This window comes from Lemur catta, chromosome 6 (assembly GCF_020740605.2).
Source record: "Lemur catta isolate mLemCat1 chromosome 6, mLemCat1.pri, whole genome shotgun sequence".
Taxonomy (NCBI): domain Eukaryota; kingdom Metazoa; phylum Chordata; class Mammalia; order Primates; family Lemuridae; genus Lemur; species Lemur catta.
Window position 1 is genome coordinate 46,840,381 of NC_059133.1, and position 25,740 is coordinate 46,866,120.

Here is a 25,740-nt window from a genome sequence, read left to right on the forward strand (position 1 = left end):
AAGATGAATGAGACATGGGTCTTGCCTTCAAGAAACTCATAGACTTCGAAAGAAAGAAAAGATCTACACAGATAATTATAGCAGATGATAAATACTCTAATAAATGTATGTACAAGATCCAATGTTTGCACAGAGAAAGAGATAACTGACTGCTGGGAAGGTGTCAAGGAAGATTACATTTAATTAAGGTGGCAATGCTTGAGGTGAGCATTAAAAGGTAAATAGGATCTTGCCAGACAGATGGAGGAGGGAGGATCTTAGGGGGAGAAAACAAAGATTTACATCATGTAAAGGCTCAGAGCCTCTTTTCTTATGAAGCTATGGGGTGAGGGTGGAGGTATGAGGGAAAAGAATAGCACTGGTATATACAGATGGTAAAACAATTTTTTGTTTCACGTAAGAATTTGAAATAACATAAGTTCCCTATTTGGAGCAGTCTTCATTTCCATGAGCACTGCTTTGGAATGATGTTCTCTAAGGAGATAAGTATAATGCATGACCCAAGCAAGTTCGCTGTGACCAGAACATATGGATTATGTGGAACTGACAACACAGGTATGGTGATATCTAAAAATGGTGAATTCAGGTAAAAAACATCAAATGACAATCTCTCAAAATCCTTGTCAGATAAAACAGAAACCAAACAAATAATGATACAAAGAATATATTATCAAGAATCAGGTTGATCTAATAAACGTGCATCAAACTCTTTACACTGCAGAGAATATAGTTTTCAAATTACCCACAGAAGAGTCACAGAAATTACATACATATTAGGCCCTCCAGTAAAAGTCTAATAAGTACTGAATAGTAGACTTACAAAAAAGTAACAAGGCCACATTCTTTGACTACCAACCAATGAAACTAAAAAATATTAATAAAAGTAGAAAGTAAAAAATTTGGAAATTTAAAAATACTTTCCCAAATAATTACTGTGTCCAAAAGAAAATAAAAACTGCAACTATTTAAAATATATAATATAAAAACCTGTAGGATTCAGCTAACGCTTCAATGAATGAAATTCATACCTTTAAATGCTCTAATTCTAAGAAAAATAAATAAATACAAAATTTAAGTATGTGATATAATGGTACACATGAAATCTAAGAAAGCCAATTGAAAATTGTTAAAAGTAAAGAGACTTCCCTTAGATCTATATGATCTAAACCTCAGCACTTAGTCACTATGCCTTGCTGCTTCTTGGTTTTCAATTAGTTTATAAAAGGAAATGAAAGTCCACTCCCTTCTACATGCTTCCATGCAATCAAGTAAGATTGTTATAGAGAAGGTTGCCTAATTTTTCAGGCTAATCCTGAATAGGATCCTGTAAAAGAAAGAAATAAAAGTGAAGACAGTTGTATTCACAGACATTTGTCATTGTGTTCTCTTCTAAGTTAATTTCTTTTAATGGTAATCAAATATGAAATGTCACTCCTTATTGAAAGCTATAGAAAAACTACAGCCTAACCATTAGGATTATTAGGCTGTTCTGTTAAGAGTCAAAGTGGAAAACAAAGTGATACCATTTGAATAAAATAAAAGTGAATTTGTCTAAACCTAAAATATACCAGCGCATGTTTAAATATCAAGAGTTCTTTAACTCACCATCTAGAATTTAAGTTTAGCCTTGTTAGGCCTCCTCAGTTAAATATGCAGAGAAATCCATGTGAATTTGTACAATGGACCAATCAACTATTAACAGTATTAAGATTCCATGAGAGAAGGAATTGTATCCATCCTGTTCACAGCTATAACCTCAACATCTGGCACACAGTATGCCCAATAAATATATGGTGAATGAGTGAACATATGAATAGTCAATATTTTTCTTATTTTCCTAATGAATGATGCCCATACAGAGAATTTGATATTCTTATATAAAAAATTATATTTTATTTCCTTGTTCTTCATTGTTATGAGACCTTTCAAAATAGGAAATATAAAACGATGAATTGTGCATCTAAAAAGTATTGTCAACTTATTCTCACTCTTACAAGAACTGAAAATATTTTCCTTATTAATATTTCTTGAGAAGGGTTTACTATGTTAGGCCAATTGTCTCAAATTTTAGTAAACTTTCAAAATTCTGTAGTTCTACTACATTCAAATTCCCTTCAACTTAGCAACTGCCATAGCAGCCCACTCTATTTTTCACTGTCCTTATGTTTTTGCCTCAAGCTTTAACTGATTATATTCTTTGATTTCCCTACCCTGGCGTAGATTCCTTTTTAACTACAGATCCCAAACTCGACACTAGCTGCTTTTTGTTCCTTGGACGTTTTTTCCCCCCCTTGGAGGTTTTTTTTTGCCCCTTCAGCATAATTATATTCTGTTGTACCTTTTATAATCGTGTCTTTTAGGATCTCCTAACCTTCTACACTCTTGGGCTTTATTTAATAGTGAGCTCCCTCCTCAACTCTCCACACTAAACCATGCTCATTAGGTTTCTTAATCCTCCATAATTTGCTTTCATGAAATCCTATACCTTTGAGTTTCTGTGTTCTGTGAGCCCATTTCCTTAGTATAGCTATTCCAAGCAGCCCAGAATCAACAAGCACTAAACATAAGCTTATTCACTTTCTCAGCCAACATGACTCTATAGAAAAAAAATCTTTGTTTTGAATGTTTACAGACCATGAAACTATACCATTTAACTTGGTATTTCATTTTCTCACCCAAACATTGCCTGAGAAGGTTAGAATGACAGAATTACTGTATACGCAATCCTTAACATACCATTATTAACTTAGAAGCATCAGGTTCTTCTTGGTCAGAAAACTACTCTATTTTAACAGAACAGAAATAACAGTATCCTGTAGTTATATTAGTGACTTACTAATATTCCAACTATATCTTTGCCTTATACCCAGAATTCAGAAGAGAAAAACATCTTTTTTCAGTTATTCTGCAAGAGCTCTGCTTTTTCAAATGGGTTGTTTTTGAAAGACATGCATGTTCTTGAAATTTGACTTCAGAGCCAACTCTGGGTCTTTTCAGCAGCTCATCCTTTGCTTTTTCTTCCATTTTACTCATTACTAGCTCATTACTCTTTGTTGGTGGGTATATACAGAAGGGCTAAGAAAGCATATATTTTGGGTTTTTTTTAACTTCCTAGGGACCTTGGTTAAAAAAAAAATCCTAGTAGTGGATTGAAAGGGTTAATGAAGTTTCCAAAGGTGCCTAGCTTATTTAAGCAAAGTTTACACTTCAACCCTGTTCATGTTAACTTGTGATCCTCCCTATCCAGATGATAGAAAGCAAAGCCAGTAAGTTCTTTATTTAATTGGTTTGCATCCACACACTGACCTCCAGGGCTCTGTTTATATAGCCTATCATGCAATATGCTCCACAGTTCTCTGCCTCTTTCAAAACCATGTTTCTCCTGAGATTTGATATATGGCTTTCATGTTTAATCACTACATTAAACTCAATGCTCTGCTTCCTCCAGCATCAACTAACTTCCCTTCTTGGGAGGTGGGAGAAGAGTACAGCTTCTTGCTACCTCTGAACATAAAAGGAAGTCTGTTTTACTCTATTAGTAAAATCACCAACTCCACACGATCCTAGGCAAGCAACATTAGTACATCAACTAGGAAAAGGTGTTAAAATGGAAACCTTAAAACTCCTTTAGAAAGAAGGTGGGCTGACTGTTCTCAATTGGCAAAGCCAAAAACTTTAGGTGATTGAGTTATAAATCAACAGAAAAGTTTTGTAATCAGTATATAACTCAGTACATAGAGACCACAGCTAAACGGCAGCTAAAGTTTTAACCAAATTAATCTTGATGACAGAACTTTCCTGGGGTTCTCAGATCAGAATTAATTCAGCGCCTCTGCCTACTGGTTGAAAGTTTTCTTAACCACACAATTCACCATAAGCAGAACTTTCAAAGGGTCTTTAACTGAATGTGGAGATGGAAATGCCATGATCTTTTACATAATAATCTGTCTGTGACCCAAATTTCTAAGATAGATGAAAACCTCAAAAAATTAATTGACCCCTTTTAATAAGTCAAGACAATCTATAACTTTCAGATTTTAAAAATCACATGAAATACATTTTACTTTAAAATAGTTCAAGTAAAAACAGAAAAGTGAAAAAATACGGCAGATTATTAACAATAATAAAATTTAAATGATTAGGTGGATACTCATCATATTGTATTCTCTATTTTCATATAGGATTGAAATTTTTCATAAAATTTTTAACTTTAAAAAAACACAGGGAGGCTGTGAATTTGCTTTTATAGAAAAAAATGATACAATTCTGATAAGAAAAAAATCAAATCTGTTTCTAGGTTAATCATTTGGTAAATAGTCAACAACTGAAAATTTTTAACATGTGGTGGCATTGAAAACTTTCCTTCCTCCCTCCTGAATCTCACTCCACAACCTAAAACTCATTTATACAAAATACAAATGTTGTGCAGTAAGCTGTGCATAAGTTGGGTACTTTCTTTAAAAAAAAATTTGTGTGTGTGTGTGTATATATATATATATATATATACATATATATATATATATACACACACACACACAGACAAATATATATGTAAACATACACACACACACACACACACACACACACACACACACACACACACACACACATATATATGTATAATTTGACTTTGAAATCCTTTCCTTTATGGCTAGTCATTAACCACAGCATTTATTTTTTAAGATTTTTTTTTCTTAGTAAGATTGGCAACTTCCTTCATTTAAAAATCTTACTTTGTCACAGCTATATACAACATTAAACAGAGCTAGTTTACTTTCTGTATTTGATGAACAATAGAGAATTTGAACCTATTAAAGTCATACGTTTAATTGCTCCAATATGTTACCTTATTTCTAACCAAAATTTGCATGATACAGAGTGCCAAAGAATAAATTTCTAGCTTCCTTTGTCATGATTCCTTCATTCAATAAGCAAAAAGAGCTTATAAGAAAAAATAATTACCTATTTCTTAATTTGAAACCATCTGAATTCTTTCCACAACATATTTAAGTTAAAAATTAAAAGAATAAATAAACTTTTAATCAGTATATCCCATAAGACTTTCAGAGTAGAGAACTTTGTAGTTTCCAAAGACATGCAGATGTTGTCCTTGATAGACATTTTTAAAAAAATTAGGACTTGAAAAAAATAAGAGTCATGGACAAAATCTTTGGTTACAAGAGTGAAAGATGTGTGCCTGTACAGATGTTATAACTATTTTCATGATAAATACTAACCTTCAGTGCAGGAATTTAGCAGCACACTTTAATTTGGATTTGAAAATTTGACATAAATTATCTGAGTTTGACAATAGCTGCCTAATATTTCAGCTTTGTACACTATTTCCAGATTTTACCTTCAAAATGAACCTAGTAGACTTTTTCATTTTTAAAAGCTATATTCCAGATCCTGTACCTAAAACCAGTTTCTGACTTGATGTTTAGGGAATTATATCAGATCAAAATAAGATGCATTCTTAATAAATATTTGGTGACTGGCAGAGGTAAAAAAAAAAAAAAGACATGACTTATGTAAAAATTAATTCTCTAATTTTATTCATTTATTTTTATTATACATAAAGATTTTTAACTATTAAAAATGAAAAAGACTTTTCACCTTATTTTGAGTCACCTGTGAATCAATAAAAGTGTCAATTGCTTCTCAGCCTTTTGGCTAAGATCAAGTGTAATAAAAGAGTTAAAGAGTTGATATAATGCCATCCCACCTTTAGTCTCCATGTAGTCAGTGCTGTTAACCAAAAATGTTTATCTTATACTATAACTGGCATAAATGATTCAGAAGCCCCAGAACACACAAAATGGAAAGATTACTGGAGTCTTGGTTCTCAAATTAAATGAATTTGTTAACTAAAGGTGCAGACTTCATAAATTAGACTTCTCACTAAATTAATAAAGCTAGACAATAAAAGAAAGACAGAGCTAATGAAGAAGAAAAATTGTGTTGGCTCCTTAACATCACTATCAAAAATAATATATAGCACTTGTTCCTTTGTAACCATAACAAGTATAAACATTTTTTAAGTTGAAATACAGTGAAACTCAAACCAGAGTAAAAATGTCACTTTTAAACTCAAGTTACATATTTTTCTGTAAATTATCTTCCCCTGGAATTAAAAATTAGTATTTATTTATCTATTAACAGTCCACCAAAGAGCCCAATTCCTTTGCACCAAACATCAGGCAATTTTTGTACTTTAATTGTAAACACCACCAGAAACTCTAAAGTGCATAAATCTCAGCAAGTGATATAAGGACATAGTCAAACCTGAGGATTATATGGCTACATTCATACTTAATGAGAAGAAAACACCTATTGAGGCTGATATGCCACTGTGAGAATGTAAATTTTGTCTTAATAGATACAAAATAATGACTTAAAGTGACCTTAATTTTCTGTCACCCCCTCAATAAAAAATTTTTTTAAAAAATAAATAAGTCACAGACAAATTTCTATTTCTATTGGCTGGAACTCTTTATAGTTTGCTGGATTAAATGCATCCATCTCCCACATTTGATGACAAATCACTTGCAGAGAATCTTCAAATTCTTCAGGATGCTTTATCCACTGAGAAAATTATATTCTATTTTGAGCAATAAGTATGTACAACCCCATTTCTGCTTTTCAAATGAAACTCTGCATATGTAGGGCATTTAATGCTTATTGCAGAACTATGCAGAATCCCAAAGTGAACATCTCAAGTTATGATTTGAAGCAGTCAATAGACTGCCTTTCAGGTGAGACTAATGTTTTGAAAAGAGACTAGCCAGTCTGTTTAAAATCAAAATGGTTCTTGATCTGATGAATTACTCCTCAGAGAATAATGTAAATAAAATATACTCAGAATAGCATTATTAATGTAAACATACCTGAACTGGAATCAAATTTGGTTTCTGACCTGCAAAGTGAAAGAAATTTTTTACAATATAAAAACTGTTTGTAAAAGAACAGTTATTTTATGGGGGAGGGGCTGTAATAGTTATAGATTTCAGCATATTGGTCAAGAAGTAAAATAGCTTTCTGAAATGTAAATAAATATTTATTTTAACCATTTTAAAAGTATGCATTGGCCTAGGCCCCCTAAACATGCACATATCAGTACAGATAACAAAGTATGGAAAAGATATTAACTATTTAAACTTATTTTTGAGAGAAAGAGAATAAATTATGTTTTCAAAAAGCACCTGATCTTTACAGATTAACTTGTTTCAGTAATATAATAAAGCAATACAAAACCAAATTTATAATTATCTTCATTATTAAAGATTCTAAATTATTCAACACTAAGTAATTTTTCACTAAGTTCTTAGTACACAGCAAATGAACCTAGTAACCTCATACATTTAATAAGAATGAGAAAAAAATCTGAGCTCTTGTGGGAACATTATGTTTCAGATATAGGTTAATACTGGTTATAAATTCAGAAGCCTTTGAAGCTCTCAGTTCAGCTGTGGGAAAACTTCTGTTGAGTAATTACTCTCAAGATGCTGCTGATGTGCTGTCAAGCAGAATTAACCCTATGACTAGGCCTATCTACACAAGCTACTATAAGACAGCATTGTCTATATCTAGCTCTCAAACCAATTAGTGGGCATGCTCCAGTTGGATTTATATCACACATTAACAATCAATAGTATATATGCTCACAGCTGCCACAGCAAGATACAAGAACCGACCAGCAGGAGTCCTGTTAAAGGATGTTACATTGACAGAGAAGATTTTTTTTTTTCCTGGGGAAATGTAGTTAACTAAGTGGGAAAGAAGATTTCTTTGAAATTATGCCAGGGTACCAAAGCACTTTTGGAAGCGGTGGCTTTCTTTACCTAAATTAGCTTCAAGAAAAGTCATCAAAGGGGGAGGGGGAAGGATAAACAAATAGCAGCTTCCTTGGTTATAAAAATTCATTTTCTCAAGTACTCCCAAATAAAGTTTCACCTGATGTTTTAATAAAGTCAATAATTGTGTCTCTCTCTCTCTTTGTGTGTGTGTGTGTGTGTGTGTGTGTGTGTGTGTGTGTGTGTGTGTACATATTATTGCACCCATGGTTATCAACAAGCACCACTGTAACCCAGGCCCACGTTTTCCCCAAACCCCGGCCCCACCACAGTCCTCATCTCAATCCTTCTTGTACATGTCCCTGCCTCCAATTTCATGTTCCAACCCATTTGCACGTTTTTCCCTCTGATTCTGGAAAGCCTTACCTCATACCCTCCTCTGTGTTTCCACCTTCCCTGAGCACAACTCTAATGACAATTACCACACGTTATCCTACTGGGTTCCTCATCTATCTCCCCTGTTAGACTACAGCCATACCTCCTTAACCTCTGAGGCCACAGCACCCAAATAGTGCCTGGAGCTGGTGTCCAAATGTCTGTTAAGGGAAGTTTCTGCATCTGCACATATCCTCTCTCCTTCTCAGCTTTATACCAACCACAGGTGTTCTTTCTTCTGTTCTTCCTTCCACCTGGGTCCTAAAATGCATCTCTCATTCCCCTGAAACCAGGCTATATCAATTACTCCTTTTCTCTGCCGTATCTTTAACATCTGGCTCCCCATAGGTTCCTCCTCCCTTCAGCATATAAGTGCTCCAAATTTTTTTAAAAAGCCCTCCTTCAAATCTGTGCCTTGCTTTGTTATCCCTCTTTCTTTTGGTTTTACAGTTAAGTTCACTGAAAGGACAGATTACAACCTATATCATACATCTTCCTTTCCTCATCTCCCAACATATTCACCACTTAAACCACTGCCACTGCCCTTGCTAAGGTTTATTGGAAGCTTCCTAATGTTAAATGCAAAAACTCTGTTACATTCTTTACTTTACTAAACCTCTCCCCTTCACTGGACATACAGCCCACTTATTTCCAGCATTTGCTTATTACTTCCCTTCCTCCTCCTGTCCCTTGAGTGTTGGTAAGCCCCCGAGTTCAATCCTCATTCCACTTACAACATTCTTCCCACTCTCTAGGGTCTGGAAGTGTTTCTAAGTCACCTCAGGAGCTTGCTAACATGCAGATTTCCGGACACCACCCAGTGATTCTGATTCAGTAGATGGGACCTAGACATTTGCATTTTAACAAACCATTCAAATGATTAGAAATCAAATCATTCTCTCAGCAACCATGCATTAGGAAACATTTAACTACCTCCTAACCCATATATCCAACTAACAAACAATACGACCTGAATGTCATACTGTCAAATGCCATACATCAGAAATCACTGGCATTATTCCAGATTTCTTCTGTACCCCAATATCTCATTAATCATCAAGATTTATTGATTCCATTAATACTTCCCCTCCACTCTATCCTCACTATTACCGTCCTGAGGCCTATCTTTGGCTTAGTTACCTCATAACCAGTATCCTCTCTCCCTTCAGATCCACTAATGAGTACCAGGGTCCCCACTATTCTCCACCCAAATGTCCCTGAGCCACTTTTCTGGCCTATGTGAGCCCCTTCCTCATGTCTGACAGTGCTACTAGTGTGTGTGTGCCTCCAGTCCAAGGGCTGGTCACAGGCTGTTAATTGAAGGAGGCAGCCTGGACCTAAGGGCTACAGAGCCCCTTCAGCCCCTGGAGGTGTGCAAGGAAGATGGGACAAAGAGGGCAAGAGCAAGCTGCTCTCACTAGTCCTCATGTGGATTCCTGCTCAGAGTTCTAAATGCAAACCTTCCTGCAAGGGTGGAGGATGGGGAGTACCTGGGGGAAGAAGGGGGGCCTTGGACTGGATCGGCACGGACTAGATGGCCCTGGAACTCAATGCCTGGCTGCTGGGGGTAAATAAGGGGAAATGGATTGGTGGACAGAGTCCCTGGCAGAAATGAAAGCGCCACTGTCCCAATGAAGAGAAAGAAGGTGTTTAATTTACGGATTCCACAGCCATTGGAAGGCTGAGTGAGCCTTCCTCTCTTCTCCTCCCACTTGGCCCAGTTGTCATTGCCCTGGCATTTCCTTGGGTAAATTAATAGTCTTTTGATGAAACACAAAATTAATTTTAAATTTGCACTCTTCTGTTATTTGGCATCAATGGTTTTACACACAGTTTTCATTTTTCATTATAAGGTATATTTGTCAAGGTAGGTTGGTGTACCCTTTCCTAACAGTTTGTTGCCTTGATTTGTAACTTTTAAATATTTAGCTATATTGTATATATGCTCTCATTTGTCCTCTTGCCCCAGGCCCTGCAAACATTAGGGCCAGGCCTAGTAATAAGTCATCATGTAAAAACACACGCCTTACTATGAGTAATGAACAAAAACATTTGAAAGCTATTGACCTGAAGACATTAAGTTCACAATCCTCTGCATGGTGTATAAGGGACCCTCCATGATCCAGCGCTCCAGCCCCATCCACACTTTGTATCCTTGGCTCCTACCAAATTGAACTATTGCCCTATTATTTCTCAACTAACGAGACTCACCTCAATCTGTCAGCATCCTGCCTGCCCACTCACCTCGCAAGCTCCTAGCTCCCTCCCACCCTCACCCCTGTTTCTCCACGGTGGGACCAGCACAGCACTCCCCACGCTGTGGGACGCCGACACCAGGCTCAGGGAGGTGCAGCCTGGCCCCCCCACATCTTCACATTCCCAACACTGAGTGCCACACCTGGCACTTAAGAGTTATCAAAAAGGTGTGGTAGGAATTATTAATACAGGAACAAATGAGTGTGAATTATAATAACTGAAGGCCAAAAACAAGATATAATGACCAAAATCTCTATAAAATACTTATTTTGAGATATAAAAAATCATGTCAGAAAACTTTTTTTCCTCAGACCATCTTTTCTTCTTCAGAGATAGCTGGTCAATATGTAAAATATACACACAAAGTGCAGTGGAAACATCTTCACAAACCAATTAGTGACCCTGGGTATTATTAGTTAAAAAAAATATTCAGAATTTTCAGACACAGTGCTGACCATTCAAAAGAACACAGCTACTCTATTAATAATTAAAACATGATAACAGAAGTTAAAACTGTTAGTTTTGGGGGCAGGGAAAATTGGTCCTATGGTGTAAGTTAGTTAATTCAGATTTCTATGAAATTTTACATACACCCACAGAGACACAAAGTACTCCTCTATCAGACTATGGACTGTGATCAGTTCTATTCCTAAGTCCTCTTGGAAAAATATTAAGAAAATACAGATGGGAACAAGTAAGTGACATGTATAAAAATAAAGAATACATACATAACACAGATTATATAAGAAAGGCAAAGAAGGCTGTTCATTCATTCATTCCAAACACATTTCTTATGTGCTTATTTTCAGTAGTATACTATGCTAGACAGCAACCTCAAACCTCCAATAAAAGCCAAAAACGTAAAAATTATCTGTAAATCAGACAAAACATACACAGTTCTTATGCATTTTAACCCATTTTAGGTACAAAGCATGTTTCACTTCCCTATTCTTCATCACTCTATTTTCAGCTATATTCTGCCAAAGTGCTTTACCTGCATTTTGGCCATTGGGTAGCTGCTTTTGTGAATTACTAGAGACCACCAGCAGCATGCCATAAGGGATCTCTTTGTCTCTTCATGTCACTTTGTGATATTGTTGTTGTTGTTATTATTATTATTATTTAGGCCTGGTCTTCAAGATTGGTGCTGTGTACACGCTTGTCATGTGCTCTCCAGGGGGTGAGGCAGACTTAGGAGGTTAGCAAAATTTATTACATCAGTTTTACACATGATATTTATTTTCTTATTTTCCCTGCAAATTTCCATTTCTGCCCTACATTGTAATCAGAAATTTAGTTCTAGACACAATTATTGGCAGATTCTAAAAGTTTAGAGACTGTAAAAGAAACTCAAACAAGAGAAATACAGAGTTGACTAGTGCTCTAGACACTTTGCTGGCCCCTGAAAATATCAATGCAGATGAGAAGACATAAGAGGAGCATCTTCTATACTCTACAGAACTCTGTAGGAGAGGGGCAGGAGAGTCCTACATAGCTCATTAGAGCCTACCTGCTCCATTGTTTTAAAATACAATTTAATATTCATAATGATAACTATAAGTCATAAAATTAATCATTAAATTATGCCTTTTAGTAAGACAAATATTATGCAGACAAGATTACATTAAAAATCATTAGTTAATAATCAGTTAAAACTTTTAGGGTTAAGATTAAGGAAGGGGGGGAAGGGAGGAGATCGAGAAGAAGAAAAGGGAAAAAAAAGAAAGGAGGGTGAGAAAAAAAGGCCAGTCTGTCCAGAAAGAAGTGAATGAGAGAGAGATTAGTACGAAATGAATTCACAGGAGTAGGTAAGGGCAGATTACAAGTTTAAAAGCCATTGTAAGCAGTGTGACTTTGAAAGATACAAGATAACTCATCATAGGTTTTAAAGAACAAATTATAATCTCATTTAAATCTTTACTCTGGTATGTGAAGAATGAACTACAGTGAGACAAAAGCCAAAGCAGAGAGCCCACCTGGCAACCAGATCATGGTTTCTGATACTATTTGCTAATAAAAAGAACGAGGCTCCTTGGAGAAATGGCTGATTCTAGTACTGTGACAGGACATGCACAAGATGAGCCTGAAGCATGAAGTGGTGTCAGAATGTAAGGAAGTGCCCAAAAACAAAACAAAACAGAAACACACACACTACATTGATGGGGCTATATTAAAGGGACACAGGAGCCAAAGGGAAAGAGCTCCTAATGGCCAAACCTAGAGCAATATGAGCAACAAAGTAAATGAAGTAGTATTAGATTATAACCCAAAGTATAAAATAAATATCCAGAGTCAATACTGATATAAATAAATGATTAAGTAAATAAATGAGAGAAAGAAGACAACTCTCCCTTGCAGAAGAATTCCAAATAATTTATGTAGATACTCTGTCCTCAAGGAAGGGGAGCATAAATCTCTACTCTTTATGTGTGTGCTGTATGTAGAGACTTCCTTCCAAAGAGTATAGTAGGGAAAGAAGTGGAAAAAGGTAAGCTTACAGTGGAGAAACCCAACAAATACTAATGTGATCAAGGTCAATATCAAAAGTGATGGCATGTTGTTAGTACGTACCCTTGAAATGATGTAATGAAAATAGTACTTTATCTCTGTGATTTCGTCCCAAAAATCCATTACCCCAGTCTCATTATGAGAAAAACACCAGACAAATCCCAATAGAGGGGCATCCTGCAAAATATCTGACCATTTCTCCTGAAACTGCCAAGGTCATCGAAAACAAGAAAAGCCTAAGAAACTGTCACAGCCAAGAGAAGCCTAAGCAGACAGTATGACTAAATGTAATATGGTACCCTAGATAGGAACCTGGAACAGAAAAGTGACATGGGGTAAAAACTAAGGAAATCTGAATAAAGTACAGACCTTAGTTAACAATAATATATTGATATTAGCTTATAAATTGTAACAAATATATCATACTAATGTAAGATGTTAATAATAGGGGAAACTAGGTGAGAGAGTACCTGGGAACTCCCTGAACTATCCCTTCAATTTTTTTGTAAATATACAACTGTAATAAAAAATAAAGTCTATTTTTTAAAAAGCCAAAGAAGAGAGACTCAGTAGTTCAGGTCAAAGATGATAAAGATCATGGAGGCTTAGACTAGCACAGCAGGAATCGATATGGTGAGAAGTCAGATTCAGAATATGTTTTGAAGGTGCACGGAGCAAAAAGATACCTTGGTAGGTTAGATACAGGGCGTGAGGGAAAGAATAATTAAGGATAACTCCTAGGTTTTTGCTCAAGTAACTGGGTGGTTAATGAATAGTACCTTTATTTAGTAAATGAGGGAAAAATGAAGGAACAGTAAGTTTTGTTGCTTTGGAGTCATTTGCCACCTCCCTTTATCGCTATTAATAATTCCTGATTTATTCTTGTGAGCTAATAGGACCAATAAGAAAACTTCAAGCTGAATGGGCCCACAAAGGATCTCAGATTAATACAAATTTCTTGGGTTTTTTTAATCATAAAGATACCAAAAGCCTACTTTATAATAGATTAGTATATAACTTCCTTGAAAAGAGGTGGTATAAATTGTTTCTTGACCTAATTTGGGGACAAAAAAAAAATCAGTACTCAATTACTGGTTCCCAAGGGCCAAATCAATGATTCTAGATGTATGATTACCTGAATTACATTAAACTTTGGAAAAGCACAGATTAAAGAGTTTGGAAATCTTTTAAGTTCTCTAGATAATCCTGAGAATCACTGACCCCATAGCATTCCTTTAAAACAAAGAAAACCTCTTATTTAAAATAACAGCATCCCATCTTTCTAATCACCACAATTTGTTTGCATTAGGAATTTCCAAACTTTTTGCACAATAGGGAATTGAAAAATGTTCATTTACACTGTATGAACTTCCACATTGAAAAGTTCTTAAGCATCACCATTATAAAGTTATCTTTGTGGCAAGCCTTGAACTAAGCACCAAACAAGTGAAAATCCATTAGAAAAGACCCAGTCCCAGGGCAAAAAAAAATTAATACATTTGCTACTTTCTTGGTGAATTTATTAAAACTATTATTTTATTTTACAGCTGTTGTCTCTAGGCACATGAATCAAATTATAAAACCTTAGATTCTATGAATTACTCAGACTGGACAGAAGACCACCTAAAGTGATTTATCACTAGAAAGATAAATTTCATGTGGTCAGTAAAATTACACTCTATTAAACCCCCAAGCCCAACTAATATGAAAGGCAAAGATTCCCTATCAAGAAACTGTCCCTCAACCTGGAAACTCTGAAAAGAAGTTCACTGGGAAGTCCAAACATTCGTTAAGTCATACTCAGTCAAGAGCATTTATGGAGTGCTCACTATGTGCAAAGCACTCTATTTGAAGGAAGAGGTCTTGTTTAAAGTAGCCATAATTCAGCCCATAAAGCCCTTTATAGTTTAAGATCAACAATTTGAACCTCAATCAAGAGCAAATGGGTAGTTGGTGCATACTGAAGGATGCAGGTGTAATTGGTCAATCAGTGCTGTTTGGTTTCTAAAGTTGAATGGGTCTTTGCAATCTGCGTAAATTCCGACTTCTGGGTGGTCTTCCAGAGCAATCTCAAAGAGGGCATACCACAGAGGTACTGGAGTTAATTTATACTTAGGCAGACTATGAGTCATGCGACTGCCATTAACACTATATACTTAAGTGAGTACATAGAAGTAAAATGTGCAAATCTCCAGCAGCATAAAGCCAACTTTCCTTAGAGCAGAAAAATTGGAACTAGGGTGACCACTGAAAAACAAATCAAGACATGAATGAACAAAAGTGTTGTTTGTTCCAAGTACAATGCAAGATAATAAAGACAAAATATAAATGGCAGAAGGAATCATGGACTACAGCCAGCTAATTTATGATCATGAAATACAGCACTGATAAACCAAATAGTTATCTGGTTTAACATTAATTGACTCTCCTTTCCTTTGTCTACTCATTGGTGGTGGTAAAAAGCAGTAAAATGTTCAAATAGCGAAAACAACAGCAACATTAATATAAAAGCTGCCATGTATTGAACTCCTATTCTATGGTAAGCATAGTGACACTTGTACACAAGCAAAGAAACTAGCTAATCCAAAAACTGAATATTGAAAACTCAGCTCACAGATGGACAATTATTAATGTAAACAATTCTCTATTATCTATCCCTTAGAGAATAAAAATTAACCTTCTTTTCTAAAGCTTATTCTACCTGTTCTTTAGATCCTTCCCTCATTTCTAGCACCTTAAATGCATCTCTTTACACCTTTCTTCAGTTTATAAAAAACTTAAAATTTTTCCTTGAGTCTGTTTTCCCTTCCATCATAAGGAGTTAGCATCGCCACTGCTACCTTAACTATAATGGCTTACCTATCATGAACATATTGTCTGGGATAATTCCAATTTTAAATATTTTACCACATTATCTCCATTTCAGCTTGTGGTTTGAAAACACAAGATTGTATCCTAACACCTTCACAATCTTACTTTCACTACTACTTCTACTGAAGTTGTTTTCTAATGTTGTCAAACCAAATGACTGGTTCTTATTCCCCTGAGTCTCTGCAGCATTTCATAGCCTTGGTCATCTCTTCCATGATTATCTGTACATCTAACTTTGGTGCTTTGTACTAAGCTTAAATATCTTCCTTGTCTACTTTAGCACTTCCCATGTGTGTTATAGGAACATGTGCCTCACAACATGTTCCTCAAACGAGAAAATATTCTGCAGTCAAAAAATTTTGAAAATGCTACATATTATATTCTATTCCTGGAGCACATGAACATTAGTATAGTGTAGGCTCCATGAGTTTTATGATAAGCCAACCATTTGATTTATTTTAATTCAGTGTTTCCCAGTAAGCAATACTTCTTTTCTATCCCTAGTCCATGGCACTCTTTTTTTCCCAAAGAATACATACTAACATGTCCTGGCACTAGCATTATGCAGGTTTAATATTCTGATGAAACAAATATTCACTGGAACACACTTTGGGGAACACTGATATACCTGAAATTTTACATTAAAACCTCAAATCCATCAGGCTTCCAAAAGTAAATTCATCATCTTTCCTCCTAAGCTAGGTCTTTCACGTAACATTAATCTTTAGTTCACCAATCTCACATTCAGACAGTTGATAAATCTCAGCTCTCACCACCTGTTGTACATAGTGTTTGCTACATGACTATTGACATCATCCTAAGGCAGGTCTTCCTCAACTTCATCTAGACTCATGGTAACCAAGCAAGTATCATGGAGGAGCTTTAAAAAACAAAAACCGATTCTGGACTCCACTACAATCTTAGTAAATCAGAACTCTGTGGGGAGAGGCTTGGAATTTGTGGTTTTACTGGAAAGCTAGATTTGCAAACTACTGAAGTAGACCCTGACAGCTCCAAGACTCTTCTCCTTAAGCTAAGTATTTTCAGTTCTCTTCAATCATCTCTCCCAAGTAACATGGTTTTGAGTCTCCCAACTATCAGTTGCTCCTCTCTGAACGTGGTGCATTATATCTATAAACCTTCTAAAGTGAGGGTCTCATAGTGAACCACAGATTGCTCCAGATATAGGCTGGCCAATTTGTGAGAGATTAGAACTATCAGTTATCTATTGCCTCCTGGGTTTCTCTAGATCTCTCTTTAGGCTGGATGAGTAAAATCACTGTCCTCACCATCCCACTCCCTGCGGAAAATTACTACTAGTTATCATCAACACCAATTTGCAATAACCACCAGAATATGAACCACCAAGAAAACAGAGAAAACTTCCCAGAAATTTAAAGTAGCACTTATCTAATTCATTACTATTATCTATTCTAAATAAATGGCATGCCTCCCTTTGGCTGCTGAAGTTTTGTCTGAAAGCTGCTATTTATACCTGTCCTCACACTGTTTTAGCATCAATGCTTCACATTTATAGTGTTGTGGCTTTTTTAACATACAAAGCACTTCAACATTATTTACTTAATCCTCTCAAAAGTTCTTGCAATATGGGTATTATCCTCATCTTACAAATGAGGAAATTAAAGCTCATAGAGGTTAAGTAGCTTATTCAAAGTCACACACAGTATTATAGGGAAATTTGTGACTTTAACTTCACATGTATTACACCTTAATCATAGCTTTCTCCACTTTAAAATCCAAGTATAGTCATTGGCCATCATCAGAAAATTAGCACCAATTAACACCAGAGTGTGATAGCTACCAGATGGTGAATTGCTCAGCAAAAAGAAGAATCAGCCTAAATACGGGGAAATATTATACCACAATATAGGAGCTGGGGAAGGGTGCCTTAGGGGCCAAACAGACCTGAATCTGTGTCCCAGCTCCATTTCTTACTGCCAGCATTACTTGAGTAAATTATATACCCTTTATAAGCTTTGATTTTCCATTTAAATTATAAAGAATAAAGGAGATAATTTTCTGGTAAGCCCAGTAAGCCCTCAATCAATGGTTGCTTTAAAATATCCCCAGTTCAAACATGATACACAGTTAATAAAATGAGTCTGTTTGGAAATAAATACAAATCTGCTGACCTTGGTGCGCCATCATTCATGAATTACCTCCAGGTTTCTGAGAATAGGACCGTATGAACACTACAGTAAAGTGGAAGGTAGTTATGAGGAGGGAGAAAATTTGAAATGGTGCCTAAAGTGGAGGCCAAGAGAAGGTAAGTACATAGGAGGCTTGAGCAGTCTAAACTCCCTGTGGCCACGTCATCGCCATTACCAGTCACTTGGGGATAAAAGAGAAAAGAAAGAAGATGCAACAACTTAGAAAAGAAGGCAGTGCATAAAGTATCTACTGCAGATGTGAGTAGACAGATGGAGCAAGAGGGATTTTGGCCCTCAAAAATAATTTGATATTATATTCCATTCCTTACATTAAATTAATTTTTCCATATCTTTGGTTTTATCCTAGTCTCATTCCTAGTTTTTGAACTTTGTTCTTTTCTTCCTCCCTTTCTTTATTACACTTGACAGAAACGGTCAACTTTATTGGTCTTTTTGAAGATCAGTATCTTAAACTTATTTAATCAGTTCTATATTTTTTTGTTTTTCAAGTTCATTTATGGGGATGGTTTTAAGATTTTTCTCCTTGCCTTTGATTTTCAGCACTTTTGCTAAGTTATGCCTAGATATGGTTTTCTTTGTATTCATCCTGTTTCAGATTTGTAGCACTTTTTTATTCTGTGGCTTGATATTTTTTCTCAGTTTGGGAAAATTCTTGGCAATTACCTCTTCAAATATTGCTTCTTTTCCATTATCTTTTCCTTTTCTTTCTGTAGCTCTAATTATACATAACGTTATACCTAAAACTGTGCAACATATTTCTTACATTTTCTATATATATATACATATATATATATATATATTTTATCTCTTAGTTTCAGTCGGGATATTTTCTACTGCCCTGTTTTTTAGTTCATTAATGCTACCTTCTTGTTTGTCTAATATGCCACTAAATTCATCTTTTTTGTTCATAATTTCAGTTATTGCATTTTTCAGCCCTAAAACTATTTTATTCTTTACAATAGATTCTAGTTCTCTGATGAAATTCTCCATCTTGTCATCTATTTTCTTGGATATATTAATCACAGTTATTTTAGAGTTTGCCTGTTAACTTAAATATCTGGATATCTGGGCCATCTAGAGAGATGGTTCTCAATTTATTTCCCTTGATCCTTTACTTTGGTGTGCCTGGCAATTTTTGTATGAATGCCAGACAGTCTGTATGAAAAATTACACTATGGAAGATGTAGTCTTCTTCCAGAGAGGGTTCATCCTATTCTCTGATAGGCAGCTAGACTGGGGAAGGGAGACAGAAGACCACCTTACTCTAATCAGAGACTGAGCTGACTTAAGCCTGGGATGTAGTTTTTGTTAAGTTTGGTCTATCCTGGGTTTGTCCCCATTACAGTAGTGTGCTAAAGCTTGAGAGAACCTATTGCTAAAATTTTAGAAACTTTTTGAGTTAGTTTCTAAACATAGCCATTATTGAAAATAAATTATATAAATTTATAATTAAGTTATATTGAAAACAAAGGTAATAAATACTCAAAACTCACCACTTCCCAATTATGTCACTAAATTTAACTATCTATGTTATTTACAACTGTTATATCAATATTACAGAAACTATATATAATAGTGCTACTACACAGCTTTTCCCAACTCCACATTCAGTAACGTCACATTTGTGTTCAAAATAGCCCATGATAGAAGTATTTGCACCACAGAAATCAGCAAACACTAAAAATCAGAGCTTGATTTAATGTTTTTTTGAGTTAGAGCTTTATTTTTTTGTTGATTGTATCAGTTGTTCTCACCTGGAGGCGATTTTGCCCCCCAGGGAAGATTTGAAATTGTCTGTAGGAATTTTTGTTTGTCACAACCAGGGAGGAGGGCGGAGGGTGCAACTGGCATCTAGTGGGAAGTCGGAGATGCTACTTAACATCCTACAATGTACAGGGCAGCTCCTTATAACACGGAATTGTCCAGCCCGCAATGTTAACAGCTCTGAGATTGAGAAATCCTTTTCTGCTGGTATCTTTGCGTCTTAGTAGTAGTCTCTGTCTAGAACGTTTGGAATCTTTACCTTTTTTCTCATGCCGAGAATTGGCAAATGCCTGGAGGGAAAAGGTGGGCATTTTATCCCAGCTTATTTTTTGTTGTTATTTTTCTAGCATTTTGCATTGAATATTTAGTTCCACTATTTTTAATTTTTCTTATACTTAATTATAAAAATGTTTGACTATGAATTTATCTTTTGATATAGCTTTAGGTGGATGACTGTTTTTTAACTTTTTGCTCTATTCAATATTTCCTTGTAAAAGGTCCTAGCCACAGACATTGTCATCTCCCTCTTAGCTGAGATAGGTACAACTTTGCAAGCAATGCTATTGTTGAAATAATCATCCACTGAAAGTAAGTTCCATGGGTAGTTTACAGAAAACACTCTGGAAAATGTGGTAGGGGATAATAATTGAGGAAATCCATAACTAAGTATCTATTTATACCCACAATTCTAGTGTCAACTCGAATCATTTAATTCTGTTGTTATTCTTAACTTATCAGAATTAAACTATCGTATTTATTTAACAAACAGTTAAGTATCTAGAACATGCAAAATCCTATGCCCTTGCACTGAGTGGGGATGGGGTTATAAAAATTCTAAATCATGGCCTATTCTCTCAAGAAGTTTACAGTTTTGTTGGGGTGAGAGATTTGTAAATGACTGATGTATTAGAACTCTCAGTTGCTCATCAAACTCACATTTGAGGAATTTAGAATCTACACTAAAACATTTTTAAATTATTCAACAGAAATTGAAAATATTTTGGATGAGATGGATCATTGGGTCAAATAATATATTATAAAACATGCAGTAATGGTGAAATAAAAAACCAACTATACTGACTTAATTTTGAGAACTTTAAATTTGCATGCTGTTCATAGATTACATGTAAATTTATTTAAAGCTTTTTTTTTTACAAAATTCACTTTATACCTTTCCTAGCATGTTTTTGTAATTCTTTCATTTGATACAGAAGTCTCATGGGTTAGAAAGAGGTGATGTTATTCTCAACATTTTCTCAAGAGATGAGAAAAGGGAGAGAGAACACTCGACTATGGTCATGCAGCAAATTTGTGCCGGAACTTTACAACGGTACATTTCCAGCTGGGGCTCTGGATGGCTTCTGCACCTTTCTTTGACAATGCCATGTGATGGATTCTTTATCCATGTATAAGACACATCGAAGACTTGTATGTATCTGAATTAAAATTTATTCAACTATCAATAACCACTTTCCAAAAAAAGAATTGTCCATTTACAAAAAGAGAAGCTCGGTGAATTTCCTCAGAAGTACTTGCTAAAACTTGTACATTATTTTTAGGAAACTGCCTTTAAATAATTTCAAAGTCTGTGAACTAGAATAATAATTATTAATTTTCTGATTCATGTTTACTCAAATAAGATAAATTGACATGAATTAGAGTTAAAACTTTTGCCTATTACATTTTTCTGTTTATTCTAACTATCCATTCTAATTTACTGAAATAAATGTAATCCATTTCCATCTACATTTGGAAAATTAACAAAAGAATTAAGAACTGTGATTTAGGTAATACAAGGCAAGATTGCTCTTCCCTCACTTTTCACTCCCCAAAGCACACATACATACACACGCACACACATATACACACTTACAGGTATCTAGGAATTTTACGTGTAGGTATTGTTTCAATTCTTTTCAGTATGTATATATAACTTTAAAAAAGAAAAATGCAGTTCTAATTATCTTCACATATTGTTACACGTTAAATCTTGCCTTGCTATAGTTTTCTAGTTTCTCAAACAGAATTGTTTATATTTTTATGCTATGCATTTATGCTTTTTTAATAAATCATGCTTTAACAGTGTTTTTTGCTCCCTATCTTTGCCAGTAGCTCAAGGAACTCCTTTTTTTCCAATCCAGCTGTAGTCTTGTCCCAAGCTTTCAGATGAGTTGAAGATAGAAAATTAGCTCTATTACAAATACTTTTTCTGTAAATCACTGTATGTGGGGACAAGACAGGAAGGGTCAGTGGGATGAGAAAAGTCAATATTATATTCTCTTCAAAATAATATATTACTTATTCAGATATAACAAAACTTTAAGTAAGCCACCACTCAGAACTCTAGTTCATTTTGGAGCAGTTTCATTATAGTTTCTTAAAGGATTTAGAATGAGGTAAAGGGCAATTCGAATCTTCTAAAATTCAAGTTAAATGTACTTTGGTAAAGCTTAAGAAACATTCTCTGGAACTATGAGCAATTTGCAGCTAGAGTTACATAAAAAGAAAGCTTGAAGTTAAGTTCATATTACTCTCCCTAGAATTCTATAGTGACTGACATGGTTTATTAGTAAATATCATATGGACAGAATTTAAAAGGGTTGAGGAGATGGGATGTGAGTAGCGAGGAAGAATGGAAAATTCTATCTGCTTACCCTGCTGTTACATCTTCCCTCACTGCACACGCGCGCACACACACAAACACACACACACACACACACACACACACACACGACTGTATTACAGAAGGAAAAGTTCATGTTGAAAGTCTCCTTTAGTGTTCAATGGAATAGCATACATGGAGTAGCATAGTTGAATGAATTGTGTGTGGCAATGGACTGGAATTTCCTCAGTGAAAGGGCTTATGTTCTTAAAGAGCTGAAAAATGGCTTGAATTTTCTGGTAGCCCAGAATAAAATTGCACAGGAGGCTCATGTGAAATGCAGCATGTGTGAACAGTTTTGCAGCAGAGTGCCATTTGCAATAGCAACACAGCTGGAGCCATGACTTATCACGCTAATATCTACTGTTAACAGACAGACTCTAATAAAGCCTGTACTTTCTCACATTATAAGGAGATCGTTAGGCTCCTGTGATAGTATGGTATGTTTCCAAAAACTAGTCAGCCCATTTGTATTTAACACTTGTTGAATACCTGACATACACTAGGCATTTATCTGCATTTAGTTTTTTCACTTGTTTGGTTGTATTTTTCCCGTTTTACGTGTGATGAATCTGAGGCCACACATCTGGGCTGATATTCAACAGGCTACACCAGTTGCTTTTAGCCAGCACCTGTTCTGATTCTTTGATAAAGATGAAGATACAAAGAAATTTTGAGATAGAAGGAAAGACATTTAGGATAGTTCATGTCAGTTGACCTCAATTTTCTAATTTTTTAAATGGTGAAACTTTGTAATACAGTTACTTGAGAAAATGTGATGGAGAATCACTAAGTGAAAATAAAACGACCTCCCAGTTTCAATTACTAACATCCTGCCCATAAATCCAGCTGCTGCCCTACTTCCCAGATGTTAAATGGCCTGATGACTTCTGAATATTGGCTCCATCTTCCTGTCAGGGTTCCAAAGGACTTCCCTAAGGATAACAACAAGCTCAAAATTGAGTTCTTCTTGATGACCTATCATGACGGATCTAGTTACTTTTGGTTTAGCCCTTCCTACATTAAGATGGTCTTCAATTTTCTACTTAAGTACTGTGACAGACAGATTTTTCAAACAATTGAGATATGTGTGCGTGTGTGTTTCATTTACTCAAATGATGCTAAGCAAAATAACTAGACTAGGATAACTAAAATAAAATATTAAAATTTCATTCTACTACAATTCTTTAACTTTCTTCTTTTTAAAATGTTTGAGTGTTACTCTTCTAAATCCATTTGTGTACTGGCTCTGTGATCTTCACAAGTTACTTATCTTCTCTCAGTTTCCTGATCTCTAAAATGTGCCATCATGAAGATTAAAGGAGTTAATATATAAAGTACTTAGAACCATGCCTGGCATATGATAAGTACTGTATAAATGTTAGCTATTGTTCTAGTATTATTATCATTATCATTAGTGAACCTATATAAAATGAGCTATTCAGTGCAAGGCCTGTTGAATAAATGAATACAGACTATAAAATATGTGGTTCTTCAAAGTCTCAAACAAAATTATCAGGAGCTGATTGCACATGAATAATGTTGAGGTTATTAGCTAACAAGAAAAAAAGAGTTCCCGTTGAGGCTGTTACATCTCCATTTCCTTTCTTTTTTCACTCTCAGAAATCTACCTTGTGCACTGTTACGGCTTACTTCACATTTTCTTCTTGCTGTTATTCAAAATTTCTCCACAGTCTATCCAACAAAGTTCAGACATGCATGTGATCAACAAATAAATATTTAATGATTACTTTATGCCAGAGGCTAAAGACATAAATATGACTAAGGTATATCCTTGCCATGGTGAAATTCACTTCCCAGAGGGCAATAAGTATATAAACAGATAATTACAAAACAAAGTAGAAATCGCAATGATGGAAGTGTATACAAGGTGCTACGGAGCAGAGTTGAGGAACACGAAAGTTCACTCTGGAAGGATCACATAGGGCTTCTTGGAGGAAAAGATTCCAAGGCCTAAAGGATTTCAAGTAAGGATTTAGATGTCTTCTCTGGTATCCAAGTACTTCCTTAATTGGTCCCCTATACACCCCCAACCATATCTCCCAGTACTCCCAACATAACCCACCTCCCTGCTCCTATTGGACCAGTCTCCTAACTATTTCCTTGAAAAATTCATTTTTTATCCCATCTCTAATTCCTCTTCTCACATGGCATTCTCTACCAGGCATCCTCCACCTGGAAAAAACTGAACCCTTCTCTCTGCCTGGTAAAGTGTGGTCTCATCTCCTCCATGAAACTTTGCTTGACTTTGAGATAGGCATAATCCTTCCTATTTAACATAAAAGCATTTCAACCAGGCACATTCAGATAGATGCTAACATTATTTTGTCATATTTTATAATTGTTATATTTTTCTTATGCCAACAAAACCATAAGTACCTTGAGTAAAAAATATTTCATAAATTTATTTTGTTTGTTCCACAACACCTAGCAAAGTATTAGCCAGAGCAAAACATAAACGGTCAAAATACTTTCTGAATTAAATTATTCTGCCAGTGCTTTCTCTGGCTTATCTGATGTGCAATAAATTCACTTTAGGAAATTTTTAAAAGTTCAAGTAACCAGAGGAGAGAACATTCTTGCTTCTGTCATTTAATTTACTAACTGAAAGTCAGTAGTACTATATGAGAAATAAACTAGCTTGGTAAAATTTGCGAATGTGAAGAAAACGTGAACCATGGAATAAATTACACATTTGGTTTATAAGAAGACTGTGAATGAGGTTCTTGTACTTGGTAAGCAGTAAGAAAGCACTATATTGTTCAGAGAGGGAATGTATTTAGAGTAGAGTACAAGTTTGAAAATGAAATGAGAATAATTGAATAGCCTTTTTTGTAGGGAAGTAAAGCACACACACATTAGCCAAGTAAATGAAGAGGATTATGCACATATGTGCATACACACACATATATAAGTGTGAATAAGATAACATAAATATTAATAGAAGTTAGGGAAACAACTTTTCACACCACTAATGATTAGATATTTTCAGATTCAGCACTTTTCTTATTTCTTCCTTCTTATCTATTTCCCTCCCATTGTTATTTCTCATACTGTACTTCTATTTAATCTGTTCTGCACAGACTTTCTCCCCTAACTCCCTTCTCTCTTAACAGATATTACAGACACACATACACCCCTCAACTGTTTCCTACACTTTGTTTTTAAAGCATAAAACCAACTATCTACAGGGCTCTGATAGTGACACCATTAATTCATCAGACTTGTGTTTTTCAAA

The 25,740-nt window shown here is 35.2% G+C and overlaps 1 protein-coding gene across 5 annotated transcripts in view; it reads right to left on the minus strand.

The window, feature by feature from the left end:
- The window catches only part of MSRB3 (methionine sulfoxide reductase B3), a 226,249-nt gene that overhangs the window by 148,184 nt on the left and 52,325 nt on the right, over positions 1–25,740 (minus strand). For all 5 annotated transcript variants that reach the window (XM_045553428.1, XM_045553427.1, XM_045553432.1 and 2 more), the window contains one exon: positions 6,888–6,916. In XM_045553428.1, the coding sequence (XP_045409384.1) occupies positions 6,888–6,916 (29 nt within the window). The remainder of the gene's footprint in view (positions 1–6,887; positions 6,917–25,740) is intronic.